The sequence below is a fragment of the Anoplolepis gracilipes genome, chromosome 1 (assembly GCF_047496725.1).
Source record: "Anoplolepis gracilipes chromosome 1, ASM4749672v1, whole genome shotgun sequence".
Classification (NCBI taxonomy): Eukaryota; Metazoa; Arthropoda; class Insecta; order Hymenoptera; family Formicidae; genus Anoplolepis; species Anoplolepis gracilipes.
In genome coordinates, this window is record NC_132970.1 from 19,348,337 (window position 1) to 19,375,079 (window position 26,743).

At 33.0% G+C, this 26,743-nt stretch overlaps 1 protein-coding gene and 1 long non-coding RNA gene across 10 annotated transcripts in view; one reads left to right on the top strand and one right to left on the bottom strand.

The window, feature by feature from the left end:
* The window catches only part of LOC140666086 (protein abrupt), a 121,934-nt gene that overhangs the window by 38,199 nt on the left and 56,992 nt on the right, over nt 1-26,743 (bottom strand). For 7 of the 9 annotated variants that reach the window (XM_072892873.1, XM_072892863.1, XM_072892892.1 and 4 more), the window contains 3 exons: nt 24,118-24,321; nt 23,719-23,878; nt 22,535-22,594 (listed from right to left, as the gene is read on the bottom strand). In XM_072892873.1, coding sequence (XP_072748974.1) covers nt 22,535-22,594; nt 23,719-23,878; nt 24,118-24,321 — 424 coding nt within the window. Of the gene's footprint in view, nt 1-1,514; nt 1,904-20,587; nt 21,648-22,534; nt 22,595-23,718; nt 23,879-24,117; nt 24,322-26,743 lie in introns of those variants that run through there. The other 2 variants (XM_072892937.1, XM_072892926.1) reach the window with 2 other exon arrangements.
* LOC140666117 (uncharacterized) lies at nt 17,760-19,021 on the top strand. The gene is made up of 3 exons (XR_012046705.1): nt 17,760-17,888; nt 18,262-18,292; nt 18,383-19,021. It is a non-coding gene; the product is annotated as an uncharacterized lncRNA (long non-coding RNA).

Sequence of the window (26,743 nt, forward strand, 5' to 3'; positions counted from 1 at the left end):
ACATAAAAGTTGCATTAAAATATACATATTATATCTTTCATACTTTCATTATAATAATAAACATTTATATTAATAAATAGATATATATCACATAATTGAAAACATGGCAGATGTTGACACAAAGCTAGGATAATCAGATTATAATGATCTTGATATAAATAAAATTCTACCAAAATAAAAAAAACAATATATCGCGCGCACGTCAAGATATCTTATAGGATATATATAGTTGTTTTTTTAAATATGATTGGAAGGAGTCTGTGTCGTGCAAGAAAATATGAACAATTAACATTGTCATTTAATCATGTTCTTTAAATGGGAAAATCAGGATACTTTTCTGATTGAATATCTTTTACACTAACAATAAGAGTATCTGGATTTTCAGCGAAAGGTAGCGGAGGTGTTCGATATATCAACAAGGCTTGTCGATAAATTCGCAAGAAATTGAGTAATGCCAGATTTTTTAATTTTCTATCACGTGATTAGTTTCAATTATGCGTTCATGTAATTATTTTGTAATTATTTAAAATTATGCATTTGATCAACTTTCGTATACTCATTTGGTCTCGTATACATTTCATTACACTAACGCATGGTTTTGAGCGCATTCTCACGATATCAAAATCTATTATTTTTCCTCGTGTCATAAAATCAGTATTCGTGTAGTATTATTTTTGCGTTTGGACATGCGTTTTGTTTGTCGCTCATAAGATTCATGCAAAACACGCAGCACGACGATTACGTTAATTCATTAGTCGCGGTGGGAAATAATTTTATGCAGAAGAGTTTAAATGCTTTGCATTAATTTTATTTTCTTTTGTCACGCACTTTCTATTAAAGTCCAATTTTCCAGTAAATTTTAAAGATACAGTCACGATTGCAATGTTATCAACATCGAATCACGTCTCAAAGTCATATCACAGAGATAAATCATATCTACCCACATGACGTTAATGAATAATATATCATACTATATTTATAATGTTATATTGAATAAATCGTAAATTTTCATTCGAATTATATAAGAGAAATAAAAATAAAAATTTCTATTACTTTCAACAAAACATAATTTAACTTGTCAATCATATATAAATGAAATTGTAGAATAAATAATTTTTGTCAAAAGCTACCACCGCATAATTGCTTCTCATGTTAAAAGCTACAGTGTGTCTCTGAAAGAGATATATCAATTTTCATTAATACACAAACGACTGCGTATTGGAAATGTATTCAAATATTTCTCGCTGCTCTCTATCGACCACTATTACCTAGAAAACTTTATGTTTCATCACGAGCGAAGCCTCAAACGGATTAAATAAATTTTGGACAAGCAACCGACGCAACGGCGGCAGCCGCGGTGGCAACGGGAATCCCCGTCATGACTTTCAACAGTCATATCGAGCGAGTAGCAATCTCCGCGTTTCCGACCGCGTCGACTAAAGTCTCTCAGCAAGCGGCGAAAATTCGATCGAATTTCGACGCGTTTCTAGACGACCGGCGGACATCGAACGTACTCATGGCAATGAGGAGGAGGACGGCGATTGATGCTGTTGCTGCTGCTGCTGCTGCTGTTGGACGCCGGGATTGTTCATGCTAGGTCTCTGATGAATGCCATGTGCCTGCAGCTGGTGATTGATCAGGTAATGTTTGGTCTTGCACCGCTTGCCGCATACGTTGCATTGCGGCCACATTGTGTCCGGCGGCCAGTTCGAGTGGACGTTTTTCATGTGCTGCCGTAGGTTGCTCGGCGACGAGTAGCTACGACCGCAGTGACTGCATATAGGTCTAGCATCGTCGTGGCGCAGTGCCGTGTAGAGCCTCGCGAAATTCTCCACCGCCTGTGTGGTATCGTTGGCGGCGGCGGCCGTCATCGCGGCTTCTTCCCTCTTCGGCATCGCCGATCCTACAACCAGGACGTGCCCATCAGTTGATACTATTTCCTTCCTCGCTTTTTCTTTCGCACCGACTCTCCCATCCCTTCCACATCTTCTTTCTCTCTCGCTAGCGCTCTCTCTTTCTCTCTCTCTCTTTTGCTCTCTTTCTCTAACATGCTCTATTGCACAAACATTTGCACTCTCTCTTTCACTCTTTGTCTCTCTTTCTCTCTCTCTCTCTCTCTCTTTCTCTCTCTCTCTTCTTTCCGTACCACAATCATATTTTCTTTCTCCATCATACACGCAAAGTCACGTATGTAGTATACATTTGCACAAGTGTGCAGAGGCACACACGTTAAACCTTTCATTCTTTCTTTCTATCGCTCTCGCTCCTTTCGATTCACTTCGTATCTGAGCACATGTGGCCAGTCACACGTGACTCCTTTTTCTCTGTCTCTCTCAACTCTGTCTTTTTTACTCTCCCTCTTTCTCATTCGTTCCGCACCCTCGAGCGCACTTTCGCGCTCAATTCGTCTGTCTCTCTTTACACATACACATACACATACACACACACATACACGTATTTGTTTTCTCTTTTTCTATCTCTCTCTCTCTCTCTCTCTCTCTCTCTCTCTTTCTTTCATTCACTCACTTATTCCTTACTTTAGGCATATATTCGCACGCGTACTACTCTCGTACTCTCAGGGCATGCCCGGTTGTAGGATTTTTAGTGTGTTGTTGATGTTGTTGTAGTTGTTGATGTTGTTTCTTATCCAAAATGTAATTTGACAGCCTAGACTAAATAAGTCACATACGCAAGACGTTTCCGTATTTTTGTCGTTCGTTTATCACTCTTAATTTCAGCATTATGCTCACGTAACAGGCGACTTCCGGTACGTCATAATTGAACGTATATTTGGCGCCATGACGCAGTTTCGCAACATGCAATATTATTTTCGCATTTCGGAATAGCTGCCGCCGCCGCGACGCGCTTTTTCACGTCTCGCAAATTGGGTGGGAAATTTGGGAAGTAATCGGAAGATCACCGTACTCAATCTATCGACAAGCATCGTCATCCGCCTTCGTCTTTGTGCACATCAAGTTCTCAAAGAGAGAGACTGAGAAAAAAGAGAGATAGAGAAAGATAGAAAAAGATAAAAAAAGAAAGAGAGAAAAAAGTGGAGGAGAGAAAGACAGGCAAGAAGGCAAAGAAGGAGTTAGACAGAAAGTCGAGAGGATGAAGCGCCAAGAGAAGGAAGAAGAAAGAGATAAGGAAGAGAAGAAAAGTTAAGTGTGAAGGAGAGAGACAGAGCAAGAGTAAGCGAACTACGTAAGAACCCTCGTATTGATCCACTCTCTACGCCTCGTTACGACTATCTTTCCTACGAATCTCTAAGCATAAGGCCTCTCCCACTTTCGTGTACGTCTCATTACATAAAAGGGAAGGATATGTAGATTCATTTCGCCTGTAGAAAACATTAGTTTTACGTAAAAACTTCTCCTTTTGTGATTACCGTATACGTCGCAAATATTTCATTTTTTTTTTTAAATTCTAATGTTTTAAATATTATGACAAAAATTATTTCTTTTATTTGTTAAAGTAAAATCTGTTTTATATTTCTAATAATAGCGCAAAACAATCGATATATTTTATAAATACATACTTTATATATATATATATATATATATATATTTTTTTTTTTAATTTATTACCGAAATTTTTAACGACCAAAAAAAACAACAAATGTCACAGCGTATACTTTTCTCTTTTTCAACTAATGGAAGAAAAAGAGAAATAAAATATTATTTTTATATTAAAAACATTCGTTTTTCGATATAAAAGAACAATATTTTTTATACGCTAGCAAGAAATAACTTTGAACCAAAATTCGATCAACGATATTTGTATGACTGTAACATTCTATTCTCGAAATTGAATTTTGTCGGTCTATCATGAACAACATGCAAAAAAAGAAAAACGCAGTATGTAGACTGCTTTCTGATTTATAGTGGATGACAAACTAATTTATTAGAATTACAGAGAACCACATATATATAACGCGAAACGTGGGAAACCGTATTCTGTGATGATTTATGTATCAATTGGGCTACAACAGAATTCGGATGGAATTAAGGTCATATCGCTTCTAGAGCATTAAGGTCACACCGTGTTCTTTTCTCTTCTCATTTTCATCTTTTATCATCCAATTTTTAAACTCAGTGTACTCGTGAAAACATCTAAATGAAAATATATTTAAAAAATCTCTTGCAATCCTACTATTTTTTGTTTAATTCTTCAGTCAAAAATGCCTAGAATTTAATTAAACATTAAATGTTGCCTAGTTTAATTTATTTAATTATTAGCCTATAATAAGCTTCCATAATATTTTATAAGTTGAAACTGATAAAAGTCAATACTTTCTTTTACTTGAGCAAATGTTATCAATAATCAACTTGATTGTTTGCTAAGTTTTCAATTATTAAATTTATCTATATATATATATATATATATATATATATATATATATATATATATATATATATATATATATAAATTTTCCTATTAGATTCGAAATTATTATATTATACATAAAACGATAATTATTATTAAAACATATATTGCTTATTGCATTATTAAGTTTTTTAGGTGTGAAATACATTTAGATAAAACAGTGATTAATCGAAAAATCTTGAAAATTTAGATTCGATCGATTGGGGTGAGAGGTGCATGTATTCGTCTGATTACAGCTAACCTCTAAACCGATCAAATAAAAGAGAACGATAGATAGATAGGTGTGGAATGCGAAAAAGAGTGATGAGCGGAAAGACAAAATAAGGAATAAGCGAAGGAAACAGAAGAGAAAAGTGGAAAAGAACAGAAAAAGAATAGTCGGCATGATAAAGGATCTGGAAATAGGGAAGATGCTAAGAGATTTAGAGAAGATAAACGAAGGGACGTGATTTCTTTTATAAGAAATTCTTCCTCTAAAATGAAATTACCTCTCGAGAAAATGTAAAAAGTTCTGCGAGACAGCTAAAAAAATAAAAATTTACTTCCTCTCTGCTTAACTTGATCTCAAAGCAAGTAAAATGGAAGATAATATTTTAATTTTATTAAAAGAAAAGATATATCGATGTATGTCTTTAAATTGGAAGAATTTAACAATATAAAGTAAAGTAATAAAATTAAGACTCAATATATTTTCGTTATGCTGAAATGTAAGAAAAAAGTAGTTCTTAAAGAATTCAACATCAATTTGTTACAAGTACCCTCAAGATTTCTCAGCTCCCGTCATTACAAAATCTGTTTGTATTATTCAATGCAAATTGTAATTTTATCAAAATTATTCTGACATAAATCCTGAAAATTATAAATTCTACTAGAATTAAAATTATAATAATATCTCCTAAAATATCTCATATGATATATTAAACAATTTAAGGTCTGCAGCTTATATAAAAGTTTTAACAATAATAAATTCTGTTACTTGTCTAATTATTCTAATAATTATCTGCAAAATTCGTTATTTGAAACTAACTAGAATTTCCACTGTTTTAAAACACAAGCGCACATAGGAAAATGAACTAAAGATAGTCCATTAAGAAAATTCGCGAGGCAGACAGGGAGAGAATAAAATATTAGAAGATAATACAGTGAAAACTTTAGGTGAACGTCACGAGATTTTTACGAAGAATTTTAAGTAAAAGGAAAAGATGTGGGGTGGACACACCAATGTTGTCGATAGGAAGGGAGATTCGGTAGCAAGCCAGGATGATTGCGCGAGTCCATTAGCGGCGTCGCTCCGACGAATTGCGCTGCATTAACGAGGATCTGCTTCTCGAGAAGCAGTCAGCACGCTGATTGGCCGAAGGGAGCCCGAAGATCGATGTCTTCGGGTTTCCGGGAAAGTCCTTCCGCGTCTGCCTCGTGTTACCGCAGGGGCGAGCAACCCGAAAACGTCGATCCCGTTGAGGGAGGAGAAAGAAAGAGAGAGAGAGAGAGAGAGAGAGAGAGAGAGAGAGAGAGAGAAAGAGAGAAATATAGGCGGGGATCGATATATATATGGCGGTGCAATTTCTATTCCTGGAAGTATTACCGAAATGAGAAACGAGCCTTGATATGCTACAACAAAATCCGATTCAATGTTGTGGCGGCGAAGTGCGAAACAATCATCAGCCAAGTTTTCCACATCCCGCGGGAATTAATCGAAAATGGAGTTTAAATCTTGATACTTCGTACATTGAATTTTCCAGAGTTTTAAATTTTAATTAAACTTTTTTTTTCTTTTTTTAAACTATAAATACATTTTTGTAAATTATCTCGAAAATAAGACGTATCTTTATTGTTTATCGTATTTTTATTTTTATTATCTTGATAAATATTGTCACTTTTTCAAAATTGATAATATTCATCAAAATTCCTTCATAATGTTCTTATGATATGCCTGTCGATAAAATGTTTATTATTCCATTATCTCTCTCCCTCTATAGAATTGTGGTCACACCTGGCTTCCAATACCAGTTTTGTTACCGATCCAGTTACATCAACGTTCGGCACGATTCAAGCTTTAGATTTATGACAGGCGGTTTGATATATTGCAATCGTCGAGTGGGAAGAAGGAAGTCCGAAGGGGTAGAAAAGTTTAATTTAGATAGCTGACGTGGTTACAGACTCGTGCTCTTTCCCTCATCGCGAGCCAAGTTTTTTTTCTTCAGGATTAAAAAAAAAATACACACACACCGCATTACGATGAGACTACTTTTATTTAACTTTCGTTCATTCGCTCGCGTGCAGAGTGGGGTGTAAATGGGGCGTAACGTTTTCGCATTGCACGAACTGCATCGCTTTTGTAAATAATTGATCGAGGCATTTAAATCTCTGACCTTGACATCCCTATACGATCTCTTGGCATTCAAGTTTAATTAGCATTCAGCCTTTCAGAATACATACATATTTTTAAAGATAAAGTAAGACAAATTTAAATTTTCTCATATTTTAATTAAATTTGCTAATTTCGTGAGTACTAGTAACGATTTTTCGATTTATCATTTCTTTTAGATTAATCTACATTTAGTTATGTATTATAGATTAAAAGTTATTGTTTGATTTAATTTAATTTTATATATTAATTTCCGCAGCTTATTTATATATGTATAAAATATGCATAATTAATATAAAATATTAAACATGGGAAATAAAAAATTATTAAAATCAATCCTTTTTCTCGAAAAGTATTCCATAACACTACAGTGTTTAACTGACAAACTTCTAGAATGTGTTCGAAACATTATTCTAAACAAAAAAGTGTACATACACTATAGATAAATTCGGCTAAGTTATCGAGATATAGACAATTTTATTAATAAACAAAAATACCAGACATTTATAATTTTTATATGAATATTATTCTATAAAACTAAATCGAGGCATGTTTTAAAAATAATGTGACTTTACTTGACACTTTGAAACAGTCTATTAAATACATCCAGTTTGTAGAAGTAATAACAATGTATGGCTATGTGTGCAGTACCTTTACCCAAAAATGCCAATGGTTCTATTTTAAACAAATATTCGAGATAACATGCTATCTAATGTGGTACTTTGAGGGAGATAGCCGTTATCACTTTACTGACAAAAATTAAATTCTTCGTATCTCCATAACTGGGATGAATTGATCTATATAGTTCAGATACAAACATTTTTGCTTGATGATGAATCATTTCTACGACACATTCTAGAAGTTTATCGATTAAAATTCGAAACACTCTGTATACAAGATAGATTTTGTTACTTCAAAAAGTTTCCACAATGACACGAAAAAACAATTAGACGATACCTTTTGAGGTTTTTTTCCTAGAAAAGTTCATAAAACGAGACAGAATAGGATGAGTCTTAAAATTGGAAAACCATGTCCTTCGTTCAAAGTTTTTCTCAACCACCGGGATGTGACGCATCACGCATGGTGAGTAACATAAGAAAGTATGTTTAGGTAAGAAGGTAGAAGAGACGTACAGTCGAAACGGCTTTCCTCCTAGTGGGTTAGATTTGCAAATGCGAGGGTTGGAATGAAGCGATGGGATGGTCGGAGCTGCCTGGATGAAACTGAGATTGCTTGGCAATGGCAGTAATAACGAAAAATATAGAACTATGTATATAAACATAAAACGGAAGAAACAGCAGACAAGAAGATTAAGTTAAAATTCTTAAATAAAAACTTGTTTTTTATTTCGTAATAAGAAGAGAAAGAAAATCTGTTTTTTCAAATCAATCAATTTAAGGTTAAATAAAAATTTTATAGTTATATTAAAAAGAAAGAAAGAGAAAGAGATTATATATAAATCCTTAATATTAGCAAAGTTTGCAGGTTTGCTTAAAATAAGTATCGATTTTAAATATTCCAAGATATCAAGGTGTTGAATAATTTTTTAATATTTAATAAAAATATTGATTTAAAGACATAAAAGATAAAATGCACTTAAAATACATAAAAATATGTATATATAAAACAGCTATAAATATTATTATCCAGCAATATATATTTTCAAATATGTGTCAGAAAAAAGATATATAAGATAGTAGAAGATTGGAACGGACACGTGATATGGAATTGTACGGATATAGAAGGTACGGAGAAAGGATAAGAAAAAGTATTGGAAGACATTGAAGGGGATGGATATCGCTGTGCGTGACGCGCGTGTGTTAAAACGTGAGTGCGCGCGTTCCAGGCACGTTAGAAGAAAATAAAGGGTGGATTTACGTATTCGGAGTGAATTTCGCCTGAGGAGATTGCTAGAATCACGTGGGACAACAGAATCTTATAAAAGGTTCGAAGGAAAACGGATCGTATCGAAAAACGCATAAAACAAAAACTCTCTCTCTCTCTCTCTTTTTCTTTCAACAAGCTTATAAGAAATTTGGAACGTGCAAAAAAAATAAATACAATTATTTTTAAAATGCAAGATTCAAGAGACTCGGTCATTAGCTTAAGCAAAAAGATATCTATAAGAGAATGTTATTTAATGTGCGCATTAATCATTTCGGAAACTGTGTACGTTCACAAATACGATTGCTTGGATTATGGTCGAACTCATAAAAAGAAACTTGAACGATATCGGCGACTGCCAAAGAAAATGGTATCTGTGGCGCGCGTGACATGCGTGCGTTAAGCCGCGGATGCGTGAGACAAGGACACGTTAAGAAAAAAAAGTAGAAGGTGAATTGACGTAGTTGGAATGACTTTGGTCCGCGAAGGGAGCAGCGAAGGGTGGAGACGAGAGTTAGGGGTAGGCGTTTGGGCGATCGGAGGTATCAGCGAAGAAGCTTAGGGTGGTTGGCGGTGACGGTAGTAGTGGTGATGGTGGTGGTGGTGATGGTGATGGCGGCGGCGGCGGCGGCGGTGGCGGCGGCGGCGACGGCGGAAATGGTAGTGGTAGTGGTGGTTGAGTGGCGGCAAGGAGTGGGTACCGGGGGCAAGTGAGGGCAGATCAATGCGAACATGTGCGGGAAATTGCACAGGGATCGATCCCAGGACCCTCGGGGAAAGCGCGGCCTCTATGTTTTTCTCTGTCACTTCCTCTCTCGCACCCCGCTATGTACCCTCTCTGTCTTCGTCTACTCTATCTCTCATTTCGCTTCTCTCTGCATCTTTGTCCTTTTCCTTCTCTCTTTCTTTTTTTTTTCCTCACTCTTTCGCGCGAATTTTGTCTCGCTTTTTTGTGAAATGCTTTCGTCTTTCAATTTATGAGTGTCATTTATTAATATTATTGATAATCTCTTTCTCTCTCTTTCTCTAAATTAATTTATGTAAGAACTTTTAAAAACTATACTCTGTATATTCATATATTTTCATATTCTCTACGTATTATATACATAAATGTATATTCATATTTCTAAGAGTACAAAAAAAAAATACAAACTTTAAAAATAAAAGAACTATGTCACATGGATTTTAAATGAGCAATAAAATACAAAAAAGTTTTTTGGTCAAAAGTTTCAAAAGAGTAAAGTCTTAACAGCGTGTTCTTAAGAAGATGAATTTATTGAATAATCCTCTTTAAATTCTTTAGAAATAATGACGTCTCAACGTTCGGCCAAAAACGTAGCAGAAGAGAAAAAAAATTTTTTTTGCAAGAGATCTTACGTAACAGGATTCAATACGATCCATTCTATGACAACAAGTTTTACGACAAAATCGTAAAATTTTATACAGGACAGTAATACCGAGAAAAAAAATTCAAAAGATTTGTTACTATTTGTCACTGTACGGACATGTACATGTACAAAAGGTACAAAATAATTTATGGTCCCTCAAGGTTTTGCAGAAAAGAAAAAGTTTACCTCGCAAGGATTTAACCAGAATTTGTCTCCAAACATATTGAAAAATGACTATTGTTAAAGCACATATTTCCGAGTCTTCTTTACAAAATTACAGCTTTAATTGCATCGCAATTGATCTTGATCGAAATAGTGTTGCGCATTTCTCACGGATGCAGCATCCATGCGGCGTAACACGGCTGTGAAGATTGATTACGCCCGCCGCAGCCACACCATCGCCCACGCGAGTTATATTAAAGACGTGACCCGACATAAAGGTTCCTTGTCTTCGGTTCCTATCTATCTCTTTCTCCCACCCGTCTTTCCTCTATGATCACATTGATTTTCTACAGTACTCCACCCTTAGTCCGCGTCACTCTGTCCCTCCCTCTGTCCGCTAATTTACTCTCCGCAAACTCTCTTCCGTAAGAGAGTATTACCCCACAAGCGGGCTACAAACAAGTACGCATCGAACAAGTATTCGCGACTTCTCCCTCGGCGTCTTCTTATCGACGTCCAAGCGTCGCGTCGCGCTGAAAGCTGTGCAGCCGCTGTTTACTCGCGAGTAATCCGGGAACGAGTGCTCGAAAGCTTTGCAAGTTTGATTGAATTCCGGCAACCCTGCCGACATCAGAAAATGGACAAGTTACTAGCGAACAAAGTTCATCCTTCACGAATCCCATTTTTTGTCCTTTTTTTTTCATGAAAGTTAGCAAATAACGCCAACAGAGTAGTTTCAATTGACACAGTCGGGCATAAATTATATATGTTAAAGTATACTCTTAGATTATGAGAAATCGAAAAATTTAGTTACACAATTTTGTGATAATTATATATTTGCCGAATTAAAATCTATATAGTAATAACGATGTGTAAGAGAGAGAGAGAGAGAGAGAGAGAGAGAGAGAGAGAGAGAGAGAGAGAGAGAGAGAGAGAGAGAGAGAGAGAGAGAGAGAGAGAGAGAGAACTAATATACTTCGCACTATTTAATATTTTATCAATCGTATTAACCATTTCATTTTTCCTACCATTTAAATTTTTGATTGTATAAAAAAATTGGGGAGGTACATTCACACACACACACACACACGCACACACACACACATACATACACCCACCCACCCACATACAACATAAAATGATTGTAACGCGATTTGTTCCTCTTAATTATCGCGCGCACACATTGCAGTCGTTATTTTTCGACGCACAAATATCCATTTATCATTGTCAATTTGTTTAAGAGCTCGTGCTTTTTTCAAAAAAACCATATTTCAATTTTTTATTGTTTATGAGATTTCACCTTTGATGTCCGTCGTTTTTATTACGTTAAGTAGATTTTGTAGGTAATTTTTTTTCACCGACTCACGTTTACCGTGCTGTTGCAGTGTGAAATGCCATTTTCGTTGCTCTCTTATAAAGAACCAATAGAAATGGTCAAAACCCAATATCCGAGTAACAATTTCACGATAGAAAACTATTGTAAATGCACGTCATTTTCTCTATTGTCATTTTTTTCTATTCGATATATCAGAGAATTGTGTCTAGCAAGCAAGACGGACGACACATTGCATTATTCTATCTCTTATTGTTTATTGGAGTTGAAAAAAGACAGAATGATGCACTGTGTCGCTTGTTCTTACAAGTTGAAAAACTTACAAATGACGCAATGTAACTATTTATCTCAAACTAAAGAAAACAAAAAATTAAATGCCAATGCTATTTCCCAATAGTAGTACTATAGGAAGAAAAACAAGCGGTCCTGCGGACAACTCTCGCTAGGACAACTCCCAACGTCATTTAGATTGAAAATGTTTTTTTTTTTTTTTTTTGTGATTTCCTGCTGCTTGCTTGAAAGTAGAAAGTTAATTTAGTTTGTGATGTTTAACAATAAGATATAGACTATTTACGCTCATAGTTCTCAGATCACTGGGCTTAGGCAAGATCAAACCCATCTTATTGATAAATTAATAAATTAATAAAATCAAGTTTTATAAAATAAAATAAATTATCGCAATGTTTAAATATATTTTATATCACTGTGCGATTAGTGGGTAATATTTCTTTAGCTATATTACTCGAACATTTTGAAATCATAATAAAATTATACTTTTAGATCAATTCTGCATAATCGGCCATTGAAACAATAACACGATAGGCTCCGAGACAGAATTGCAATTGTTATTGTCTAAAGAACGCAATAATCCATGGATGAAGGATAATTTATACTCTTCGAGCTATCCAAGTAAGCCTCGTGGCAGCATGTGGATCTCACCAAAGGGAGAAAAGGGAGACATTAGGGAGGCAAGAAAGGAAATGGGCGGCAGAATAAGGTCAGATGAAGGAAGGATATCGAAGAATAGACAGATAGAAAGAATGATAGTATGATGGCGGAAAGAAGGGAGGTACAAAAACAGTTCGACGTAATACCGTGCATTTGACTCGTTACTCTGCTTATCGCACGAGAACCTTATTCTTACCCTCCCGGCAATATTCTCCGCCTTCGTTTAGACCTCGTCTAGACCACCTACGTTCTGTATCCGCCTTGAACCCCAAGAATATATCTAATGGCATCGCCACTTCCAAAGTAGACTATTGTGTAACTAATCCTGCATCTATTTTGTAGATCCTTTCTTTCGCCCAGTGATCTTTGTTTTTCAAATGCAATTTTCCTTTCAAACAATTAAATTAACAATAAAATCGATCAACGATCTCTTCTCAATCTTTATAGCACACTCTTTTAATTGAGAAAATAATTGACACAGTTAATTAAAAGAAAATAAAATAAATAGAAAAAAATAATGCAACATGTATACTAATAAATATCTTTGTATATGTTTCGATATTACGTAACATATCCGAACTTATTACTTTGAAAACAAACAAAATGTTTTTCGATAAAATATTTTCTCTATTTTTACTTTGGCAAAATTTGAGATATAATCGAATATCCTTTTTCTCTCTTTTTTTTATATATGGCCGAATATTCTGAAAAAGTAAAAAACGGACATATGAGCGGTCAGCAAAGATTAAGAAAGAAGATTTCCTCTCTACATCTCTCCATCCACATCACATGCTACACGAATGTTCCGCACGTGCGCGCCCACACATGTACAGTACTGTCAAGATTTCCGGGCGTGAGCCATCCTATATGCGTGATCTTTATGTGCCTCTGCCACACTGACATCCATCTCAGAATCCTTCTCTTTTTCACGTCATACATCGAAAAAATATCGCGCATAATATGGAGCAACGGTGGAAAAATGCTGGCAAAACTACTAGGGGTTTTTGAAAGCAGGAAGGGACAGCAGGGAGAGAAGATCGCCGGTACATTGATAAGAATCTGACCAGGCACAGTCGAAACGAAGTTATCCGAATCGGATCCGGGTGATAGATGACTCTAATCTGCCGAGAGTACGCGATCGAGAATCGATCTTGCAGTGAAGAACACGAAGTAGTAGGCTGCTGGAATCTAACTCGAGAGATCGAGATAAAGACCGGCGCAAAAAGAACATAAGTCACACTGACACGTAATTTCGGTGGCCAGAATAATACGCGTAATTGTCTCAGATGTCACTGCTAAGCTAAAAACATATGTTTGTAAGACTTTCAGAGATTATCAAAATAAATTCTCTCAAATTTTTTACTCAATTTACTTATTTAGGAATATCATTATGTCCTAGATATTTAGTTGTAGTGATTTTTTTTTAATAAGTGCATTAAACTCTTATAAATTTCGAATCATTGATAGAATAGTAATCATATATGCAATCATGATATATACTGAAATAGTAATAAATACGAGAAAATATTGAAAAAAAGTAAGGTAAATAAAATTTATTTAAAAAATTTAAATATGTAGAATATACACAAAATTTATAATTTTAATTTTAACACTAAATTTTCAGAAAAAAATAAACTTTCTTCTGTTTTTTATCAATTTTATCACAAAACTAATTTAATGTCCCTGAAATTTTGTGCATTTAAATAAATGATTTCACAATCAACGATTTTCTCACAGGCCATTGGCTCGGAAAGATTGCAATTTGATCGAAACTCACATTGCAATCATAAGTACATCTATATCGTTTCTCTATAGTTTTAGAGTCAATCTTTCAGCAAAAATTTCTCGCGAAGATAGATAAATAAATTTATTTCATCTTAAACTAAATCCTTTAGAGTAAAACGACTCAGAATTAAACAAACAAAAATAAAAGTCAAACAAAAAAATAGAAATTTCTATACAGAAGTTTAGTAGCTTCTGATAAAAATAAAATAAAAAATAAAATAACTAAAAAGAAAACAGTATATAAAAAAGAGACATAAAATATTACAACAAAAAAGTGCTAAAAGATAAAGATGACATGTCTAATAAAATTATAACATGCTGCGTCCAACTATACGAGCAGATTGACGTAAAGAAGGCAACGATAAAAATAAATATATATTATAAATAAGAATTAGAGCATAAATAAAAGTAAATTAAAATAAGAAGTACATGTATATTAAAAAGAAATATTAATGAGATAATAATAAAATAATAATAATGATCATTATATTATATAATAAACAGAGTATTTCTTAAAGGTTGGCCTGCCTACATGTAATCATGCTTTTCTCAAGACAAACAAATAAGTTTCTATAAAACATTTTTCTAAAACGCTTCGTTAAAAAGTTAAAATTAAAAGAATAAATTTTAATGTTAACGTAATACATGTATTTAAAAATAATTAAAGTATTTCAACGTAATACATATTTATTTAATAATTTTTAAAAAATCAAGTGAATTTACGTAATAATCTAACATAATAGGCGTTGCTTTGATTGTAATTTAGGGCCCTGGCACGGAAAATACTCCAGGAGTACTTTTTAATGAAGCATTTTAGCAACATGTTATATAAGAACTTTTTTATTCGTCTTGATGAAAAGAACATAATTACATATAGCTAGTCCGATCTTTAGAAAATTCCTTGTATATTAAAAAGATATTAGATGATAATATATATATTTTAGTGAGATATATATATATATATATATATATATATATATATATATATATACATATATATGTGTATATATACTGAAATAATAATAAATACGAGAAAAAAAAATACAAAGTAAATAACATGCGCCTATAGTTGTTTTTATTTCTATTATTCCTGCTTTATTTACATACAATGGACATCATATTCGTTTGCTAAGTTTTTATTCCTCTGAATGCGTATATTTTAGAGAGAAAAATCTGTCTAATGGTATTCAGATTCAGTATGTTTTGTAATAATACTAAATATATAACAGCTCTCTCATAATAAAGATACATGCGTTAATTATATGTGGATCTGTACAGGTAATTTCAAAAGTACAGACATGTATTGTTACATGGGAAAGAGAACTAATAGCAAGCGATGTTGTCTTCCTTTTTCAAATTTGAAAGATATGCCGTTCGCCCATCTTTGAATTTGTTGCACTTCAAGTACACTTCTTTTCGACTTAAAATATGAATTTTATTCCAATTCATGTTTTCTGCTTGCAAAAATTTGATAACTGCGCGTACCTCGAAGTTGAAATAATTTTCAATCACACCGGTCACTTTATTCGCTTGCCAAACTTCGATCAATGGATAAAAGATAATAACTTGCACTATTAGTCTCTCATATGACAATATATGCCAGTATCTTCGAGGTTGCGCGTACAGGTCATGTATAATCAACGCTTGTACTTATATTATCAGAGCTGTGTATATTTTTGAAAAAAATTGTATATATTATTAATTAGGTTTTGAAATTACTGTGCTTTGCAATTGATATAGAGATAAATTGTACAATTTAGAAAAATATTTCTTTTTCTTTAGAAAAATTTAAATGAGAAAATCACAAGCAGTAGAAATCATTAGAAAAAGATGTTCTTGCTATACAGTACTTATAGTACATCTTTTTAGTAATATTCAATTATTCTTTATTTGCAAAATTATTTTCAATTTTTACTCAAATCTTCTTCAGCTCTAAAGATTAATTATCTGAAAATCTAGATCCTTTTGCACAGAATTCATTAAATCTATATCCATCTCTCTTTTTCACTATTGTCATTTCACTATTACTGCAACGTAATCTCGTTGTTATTTTTGATTTTTAACATGCACGTAATTCATCACTTAGCAGAAAATGGATGAAAAGTTAAAAATGAAAACTCTTACTAAAGCACTATCATTCAAACACGAAATCTTTTTATAAAGTCTCAAAGATCTAGCAATTACCACTACTATCAATGTATCTAAAAGTATACGTAAATAGTAATTATAAATTATCAAATCGTTTCATATTGACGGCTTAATCAATATCATCTTTGTATTGCATTTATATGAAAGCTTTTCATATATATGTCTCATATATATATATCATAGTCAATTAAGGGTTCATCGTTTTTTCCCTCATTAAGTCTCATGTCTGGATTACTGCATATTCAGGAACGAAAGTTAATCGATCGCATTTACGCCAAATGAAGTGTCGAGTGAGTGCTTTGAGAGCCGTACATATAAGCAATGAAACTTTACGCCGACAGTGCGAAATAAGGAAAACGCGACAACACGTGGCAGAGAAAAAGAGAGAGTAAGAGTAAGAAAAACGCGCGTGGATAAGGATAAGGAGACGTGAAGGACGAGGTGATTCGAGGGTTGCCGGGAACAAATGCGAAGTTCTTCCTCCATTTACAGGGGTTGCGTTGTGTCAGGGGTTAGCACGAGGCACGAGATGGAAGAAATTCGTGGAAATATCGCGGATAAGCAGACAGGGTTTGTTTTGTCAGGGGTTCGCAACGAGGGTAAACGCAACTATGGCATCGCGTGGTCGATGGTCATAGACCCGACCATCGCGTGTCTTGGCAAACTTCCTCTTGCTTGCTCGCAAGCTCGCTCGTTCGTTCAGTCGTCCGTCTGCGCGGAAATCGGCAATCTGCTAGTCTGAGACCGGCACTCGCGTTGTTAACAAGCGCTGCTGGATCGATGGCTGGGTTGAAATGGCTTTCCTAGTTAAATTAATATTCCCTTCGAAATCCCTTACTTTTCACGAATGACTAAATTACACTCCGCGTGAATTTCCACCGCTAGCGTCTTCTAGAAACCGTTTAACGACTGCGTGAATTGATTTAGAAATGCTGTTAATAAAGTTAACTATAATACAATTTTGTATTAATTTTACGGAGAGTTTAGAAGTTAATACAGTATCTCTCTGATGAAAAGTCCAAAATTCTTTTTTAACATGCATAAAAATAATCACTATTGAAAGTTTAATGCATAAAACAAAATGGATATTATACACAAGATGTAAAAAAAAATTTTCAGCATTTATATGATAGATAGTACACAATACTGAGTGCGAGTAAAAAAATCTTATATTAGTAAACATAGGTCGAAAATTCAATTGTTTCAGAAATATAAACAGTCTTTTACATTATTATCATGCCTGACTTATTATTATTATTAGCTTCTACGTTTTTCGATGTTTACAAATCTTGTTTGAAATGTCTTCATTCCGTACTTATTATAGAAAGATCTCGGTTATTCTTCAGTTGTCGTTATACAATCAACGATTATAATTACATTATTCAAACATTATACATACAACTGAACGATTACCAGTGGTATCTTTCTAAAATATGGAATTTGAATGAGGACGTTTAAAACGCGGTTTGTAAACACTGAGAACACGGTTTGTAAACATCAAAACACAGAGAAACCAATAAGTTAGTCATATATGATAGTAAAATACAAAAACAAATTGTTTATATCTCTGAAACGAATGAGTTTTCGACTTATGTTTATTAAAATTTTTTCACTCGATATTATGTGTACTGTATATAAATGCTGAATAGGTTTTTTTAACGCATTGTATTATTATATGTGTATTATTTTGATCTATATTAAGTATGTAAAAATTTAACACATCTTATTTTTTTCTTATCAAAAAAATAAATTGATATTTTATTATTTCTCTTAATAGCAAAATCTAGAAAGTTTGTAAAATGCTATTAGTATCATCACATAATCGTCACTATATACTTTTGTATTTTTTTTTCTAGTAGGTACTACGCGTGGCTCATAATATCCAAAATGGTAATAAAATAAAGTATATATCGTAGTCACAATTTATTTTCCTAGATATCGTTCTGCGATACGATTTGTCGACCTCATTTTCTGTTGTAGCAAAAGTACGAAAAGAGACGAATCTTTACGTGAAGTGTCGTCAAAACGAGACCAACGGCAATCGAAAGCCCGACAATGAAATTGCGATTATCGTCCGAGCAGGGTTGCTTGCCCTCATCAAACCCCTATATACGCGAGGGTGAATCGAATGGTATGGAATACGATGAGAGACAGAGAGAGAGAGGTATCAACGAAGGAAAGAGAAAACGGAAGGGTGAGGAACGGGTCTGGCACTGGGTGGAGAAGCAAGATAGAGTTAGAGAGGAACGAGCGGGAGGTACTAGGTGCTGTTTGTTGAATCCTCGAGATCAATACGACGTACCCTATCTCTTTGTCCCTCGTAATATTACGATAGCATGCGTGACACATGTTGATGTTCCTAATATTACATCATGAAAGACGAGAGGTGAGATGTTGCGTCGATTGATTCCGGATTTTTTTTACGAAACTCTTTGTCGACCTTTTTGTTTTCTAAGAAAATTAAGATTTGCTATATTATCTATTTGTGTTTCTCTTTGTAAGACAAATTGGCAACATCAGTAGAATAAATTTTAAAAAAAAGTCTAAAAATTAATCATGTATGTGTTTGTGTGTAGATTGTTATCAAGGGAATTGTACTATTTTGTATGCTTATTGAAAATGGGAGTTTAGCAAAGTTTTATTTTCATAAATAAAAATCTCATAATTTTAAAAAAATTTGATTAACTTTAAAATAATACTATCTATATATTATTTAGTACGTATTTTTATGTGATCAATCTTTTTATAAAAATATTTGAATTTTCGTCAAGCCTTATTAATACATGCTTTATATATAAAAGTTTAAAAGAATTTTTTAGAGATTTTTTCCGAAAGATTTTCTTCAGGAAAGTAGCGATACACGAGCAAGACAAAATTAATCACAATCTTTGATGTGGGAGTTCGTATCTCAAGCCTTCCCATCCATTTTTACATAATCCTTCATTCTATCTCCTTTCATCTCTTTCATAAAACCCATTCTACCAAAGCTGAATATACTGCAAAAAGATGACTTGTCGACACAAATCTATCTTTCAAGAAACTAGACCAGCCATACTCTTTACTTAATTTATACTAGTACCACAAAGAATTTCACGAGGAATCTTTCGCAAAGCTCTTTCTAGCTCTACCCTCTCATGTTTATCCTCGTTCTTCCTCTCCCGATCAATCGAGAAGACTTGCTTATCGTCATCGCGAAGGGTGAACTGCGCACTGCGGTATGAGACGAAAATAGGTCGACCAATTCTCGTGTACCAAAACCTTCTTTCGCCAACACCTCCCTATCGACACCTCCGCACCCTTAATTCTAAAAAAAAAAAACGGATAAATATCCGTTTGCGAACTTCGATCGTTTAGGCTCGGTTTTTGCGACGTGCATTCAATGTCAAGCTTAAACATCGCCGATGCGCTAAGAGGGAGGTGGAATATATAATAAAGTTGTCCAAAGTATTACATTAATAATTAATACCTCAGAATAACAGATGCGAAAATTGTAATGCATATAAATTTGCAATTTTCGCAATTAAATGTTTTTAATTATAAAATGTAACTTTGAAGATTACTTATGTTCCAAAGATATTACAACATATGAAAAAAAAATAAAAAATGGTCAACGTATTTGTAATAAATCAAATTTATTTGTGATCGCAAATAATAAAACTCAAAAATTTTCATTCTTTTTATAAAAATATCAAGTTTCACTTTATTCAATTTTTTCGGTATAATTAAACTTACAAGAAAAAAAACTTTTAACTTTTAACTTTCTTATATCTTGTATTAAATCTCTATTATTTCTTTAGAACTATATATACATATAAGAAAATATAATAAAAAAATTTAAATAACGTAAAGATCGGAGCAAAAACTCCTCGTCATAATTCGACTTTATTAGTTGAAATAAACTAATTATGAGATCGTCTCAAATTAAATAAAAATATTGTTTTATATAGTTATTAAACTCTATGATTGCGTGTACTTTTAACTTCGATGCTCCATTATCAAAATAATATTATAGTCTATGTTGACTTTACACACCTTCCTCTAGCGCATCGCATAGAGAGAAAACCTATATATATATATATATATATATATATATATATATATATATATATATATATATATATATATATATATGTGTATATTATGTAAACACATTAACACAACTGCCATTATATATCATCAACTCACTGCTACTAAAAGATAGCACACATTTCGTAATCTCTGTGACTTGCAGAGATACACATAGGATCTTTTGCACATTCAAGTCTTTTATAGTATGATAATAATGAGTACATCACTATGAAATTGTCAGTCTCACAAGAAGCACCTAATAGCCTTGTCTTTATCAATGTCTGTATTTATCACAAATTATCCGAATAGTTTTAACGAACGATTTTTCTACGCGTTAAACAGTCTCTTTAGGATTTTTTGCGTACTTGTATAAATTATAATCGATGTCTTTACTCTGGACTATTTCTAAATCACTGTTTTTCTTCGGACCATCTTTCTGACGCGGAAAACTGTTGTTGTTGACCCGCGGACACTTGCGAAGAAGATTGCAAAGCAGGTTGCTGTTGAGATTGCATATGTGTCTGCATCTGATACAGGGGATAACTCTTTCGCTTTCTGATACCGTGCATGGAAAGTAGATGAATCTGTAGATATTGCTTGGTCTTGAATAGCTTGTTGCACACATGGCACGAGATGTATTCGGTCTGCACGGTGTGAACGTTGACAATGTGTTGCTTCAAATTGGAATTGTTCGAATATATCTTGCCGCATTCGGGACACTTGGGTTTACCATTGTGATTGGTGTTATCCATCTGCTGCTGATGATACCGCCTCTGAGATTGCTGATGCAGCATCGCAATACTCTCAATCTTGTCCTTCGCGCAAGACTGCAGCATCAAATTCAATTGCTCACCCTTGGCAGGAGTGTTCTGCTGAAGACTTTGAAGATTATTCTGCAGTTTTTGATGCATCATCGTAAGTTGCTCAGTGTTCAGGCTGTTGAGGGAGTTGAGGGCATTAAGGGTGTGTTGCTGCGATGACTGTTGGCTGGTGGCATGGTGATGATGATGCTGATGATGATGCTGAAGAACGGCCGAGAAATTCTGCCCTTTCGAGTTGTGACCCCCGCCACTCTGGTAGGTTCCAGACCCGGCATGCTCGTTTCTCGTGGTGGACGTACTCGGCAGCCAACCGGAACTCGAGCTTGAGCCATCTCCTCCAGAGGGCTGCCACCGCCCTGGAACCACCAGCCAATGTCAGTCCTCAGCCAACCTCGTACGATCCCTTAAACACTATTTAATCGCTCTTTTTTTGCCTTTCGTAGCCCTTCTTATTCATTTTTTTGACTTTTTCTTTTCTGTAAATACATTTTCAGGTCTTAAACATAACTTGCCCTCAATAACATTTGCTCTGTCCCTCCCCCAAGCCTTTTCCTAAATCTAGGATCAATTCTTCGTACGAATTAATATGATAATCGTTTCTGGCGCTCTTCTGCGGCCTACTGTTTGCTTCTTCTTTGTCATCGCCTTCCAATATCACAATTTTTGTTTCTAATTTTTATTCCAATTTCTTTAAACAAGTGAGCTCACTCAATAATTAAATTACCACAATTTTAATTTTTTTAAATTTGATTTATATAAAAATAATCTTGACAAGTTTTTTTGTTAATTTAATAAATAGAAAATTATTTTTACAAAATTTTTTGTAATAACAGTCATACGAAAATGCTTTACATCGCAGACGTGAACGTCATGAAAACAAAAAAAAAGATACAATGTGAAACTCGTTTTCGCATCTAAAAAATAATTATGTGACTAGAAAAAGAGTTCACATAGTTTCTAGCTGCTAAAGTAAGATATGCTGCACTTACAATTAAAGTAAGATGCTGCAGTAACGAAAACCGTCGAAGAGCCATCGAAATGCGACTCCGTAATACGCTCCTGCTTACCGTGTGATAAGAGGGGTGGCTGGCAGGGGATGCAAGGTTGTGAGAGGTACGAGAGTTTTCATGCATTCAACGCAACAACGAGAAACCAGAATCTTAGGAAACGACGGAAGGATACTAGTCTGGGCTTCGAGAACGTTTAAAAGGGTGAGATCGAATCGTTGATTTATTACACTTACCATAATTAGGATCCTGATTCGCCACCTGGTGCATACCTGATGGTCCTGGTAAGCCCATTCCTGCAATTTGTGAATCGAGTAATTCACAAAAGTTTTTTTGCATTTAATGAAAGATAACTTTTTTTTTTAAAAAAAAGCAAGTTAGAATTTTTAATTTTAAAAAAGAATTTTTTTTTTACATCATAATACACATATAAAATTAAATTAAAAAATTAATTATGAAATAAAAACAAAAAATTAATGTTGCATTAATGTTTAACAATTGTTTGTATTGTAATTCGTCATCTCGTACATGCTTCTTTTTAAACGCATATTCAGACAGCTCATTGTCAGTATGAATCTTGTAATGTGGATTTATTGTGTCAATCACTCTACTAGTAACATTAAAAAAAAAAGTAATTAATTTTTTAGTACCAAAACACTAATTATGTGTTGTAATATTAAACTTTATTAAAATTTAAAAATTTACAAAAAGTGAATTGATTAGTGGATGTTGAGAGGTTTATTTATATGTTATGCGTCAATACGTCATACGTCAATACGTTATATGTCAACGACTTCAAATACTTCGTTTTTTTTCAAAAAAATATATATCTTTCTTGAAATGAAGCACAAAATTTATGTCGCTCAATTAACTACAACATAAAATAAATAAAATTAAATTATGTTAATAATGTTTGTTGCATTTAATAATAGATGCAATACCAATACATTTTCGAAAGTCAAGAAACACAATAAAATTATATACACAAATAAAAATAATTATAATTATACAATAATTAATTTTAATTGAAGTCGTAATTAGTAATTAAGTCGTACTAATTGCTAATTACAAAAGTAATTAGTAACTGGACGAGAAATTAATTATTAATTACAAATGTAATTAGTAATTAAATGTGCCATTAATTAAAAAACTAATTTGCATTCTCTCAACAAAATTAGGATTTCTTTAATTCATCGTAAATTTGATGCTGTCTTATAAATAACGAATCGATTGTTGTTGGTACAAACAAATGCCAAAAAATTAAAATAAGTAATTTTTCTTTTAACAAATCAATATTTTTCTTTTTTTCTAAAAGCATGCAATGTTATTAATTTAACCATAACTTTATCATTAACAAAATAAAAGATTTACGCACCAAATACGTTATAAAATGAATGAAAAGTAAAAATTTAATAATAACCTTGAAGACCCAGCAAGGCTGCAGGAAAACTGTTGCGATGATGTTCTATAGAGTCGTTTAGAATATCACTCGGTTCAGTCTTCACTGTGTTCAGAATGCTGCCATTATTCGATATATCCTCCTCATTTTCCGACATAGAATTCGAGTCTTCCCCGGTTGACTAAAAATAAATTTAAAAAATCCCCATTTTTTTAATAAAATGTACAGTCATACATAATTATATTCTTTGTAATAATATTAAACAATTTCACGAAATTTTTGTACAATTTATTATAAAAACTTCAAAGTTTTACAATTTTTAATTTATAATTTTTTCAGTAATAAATTTTGCAAAATGGACTTTATTCTATATTTATAAATCATTTTTAGTTAAATATCACAAAATAGTTTTTTTCTCACCTGTACATTATTTGTGGGTATTGTATGTATCGTGGGTCCACCTTCCAGAGCCTGACCCAACAAGGATTCTTGCAGATCCGATTTCTGTTCGACATGGTTACCTAATGGCGGGCTGCAACTTCTTGGTCGCTTTTCTGGAGGGCTCATATCACTTTCATTAAGATCTCCTCTGCCATTGTCCTGCCAAGGATTCCGTGGCGTTGCCTGACGACAGATAATCATTCTTCGTATAACATATATAATGAGAATATTGTATATTTAATATTCAATATGTTGACATAATATATTCTATATTCTACTATACAGAATATTTCAGAATTAAATGTTCTAAAGTATAAAGGGACCCACAAAACAAGAAAAAGTTTTCTTCTAGAGATATGTCCGTAAATGCTTTATTTAAAAGACATTGACATCTAAAATTACGGATAAGAATGATAAAAATTATTATATTGTTAACACGAACTTCTTTTCGTAACTGTACATGCCAATAAATTATTAATGTATTATAAAAATAATAAACATAAATATCATCGACATATTACTGAACAACTTTCTCAGTAACATTTCATATAATTCAGTGACTTTGTCAGTTTGTTCGACGCTTTAGCGAACTAATAAGGAAAGTCTTTTAGGTATTTCTCTCCGATTTTAATGAAACTTGGTAGGTTTGCAGAGGGGAGGTAATATCAAATTATTCGATATGTATTTTTTTATTAGCGACCAAACATATTAAGAAATGTTAAAATTAAAAAAATTAAGTGTAATCATGCAAATATAAAGCGCCACTTTCGATTTCAATAATTTTCACATGTTTTAACAAAGTCATCACTCTGAATAATATTGTAAAGGTTTTAATCGCTGCTCATTGTTTCTTAAAAAGTTATACAAAAGTTTGAAAAATGAGACGTAATTAATCCTCTTTGGGAAAAGTCAAATAACATTTCGTAGTGTATAATAATCCCATAAGAAATGCGCAAACAGGAGAAGGCCCTGTCCTTCCTCCTATACCTCCACTTCGAAAAAATTTTAACCTAACTTAAATTCAATAATTTTAATTTAAAATCAGAAATATTTGTATCAGTGAATAACTGTTGAAATTCTGTACATTTTGTACATTTACAACATTACGCTATCATGTTTCGTCTAAAAGTCAGTCAAAAAAACGAAAATTTGTTCGATTTTTGAAAGCTAATTTCATCTCTTAAACATGTTTGGTCGCCAATAAAAAAAAATATGTACAAATATTTTGATCCTCTCGACGAACCTACCAAGTTTAAAATTAGAGCGACATCTTGGAATTCTATTCTTGTAAGCGCATCATTATGCTTCACATTTATTTTAATAATAAATATGCCGATATGATATTTGTGTTTTTATAATTGACATGTATGGAAACAAATTCGTATTAACAGTTGTATAATAACTTTTTATCATTTTTACCTATAACTTTAGATGTCAATGTCTCTAAAACAAAGCAATGACGGACATACCACCAAAGAAAAACTTTTTCTTGTTTTAAAATCCTAAATTCATATTTTAAGTTTATGTTTAAACATTTAATTCTGAAATACCTTGTACATATATGTTCTATTGTAAGTATTTTATTATATAGGTCCCGAGGTTTAATAAGTTCTAAAATGTGTTTTAGAAATCATTCTAAACAAAAAAGTTTATATATACTATTGATCAATTCAATTCAGTTATCTAGATATAAACAATTTTTTAAATACAGTAATAAATAAAAAATACCAGATATTTTTAATTAATATTATTCTCTAATATACTTGACACTTTGAAACAATCTACTAAACGTATCTGGAAATTTATAGTAGTAATTACAATGTATGGCTATGTGTGATAGCCTTAGCACAAACGCCAATCTTTTAAAGTCAAATAAATATTTGACATACTGTGTATTTAATGGAAACTGGTATTTTGAGCGAAACAAACCGAAGGCCATCAGAACTTTGTGTTTCTAAAAATTAAATTCTTCAGATCTAGATAACTGAGCCGAATTGATCTATAGTGTATATTAATATGTATAATAACTATTTTTGCTCTAGAACACATTCTAGAAGTCTATCGGTTAAGCTCTTTAAGACCTTGTGTAATGGAATCTCTCTGATGATGACAGTATGAGATGATAATAAAAAGACATCGAATGACTCTTAACGTCCCACGATACCTCAAGATCACACTTGGATACTGACATAGATTTGCTTGCGCAAAATTTATATTTTCTTAAATCGATTGCTGGATGCTCTTAGCAGAATATTTTAGATCATCTAATTTTAAATAAATCTTATAATTCTTAATAATAATGTAGTTCATCCTTTCTCTCTAGTCAAATATATTTTAAAATATATATATATAAAAGAATAAAATGTAATGTGTATATACACACACGTAAGTATACACGTGTATGCATGTATGTATGTATGTATATACACATAATCACAGCAATACTTCGAATATTCATCCATTATTAAAGTCTTCCCGTAATATTTGTCTAACGTCTATTATAATATAAATCGCGAAATTAACAATTAAAGGACGAAGCGAGAAATCCTAGTCGAGATTTTGCCTGTCACGGTAACAACGATGGCGTAGTGTTAAAAGCACATTA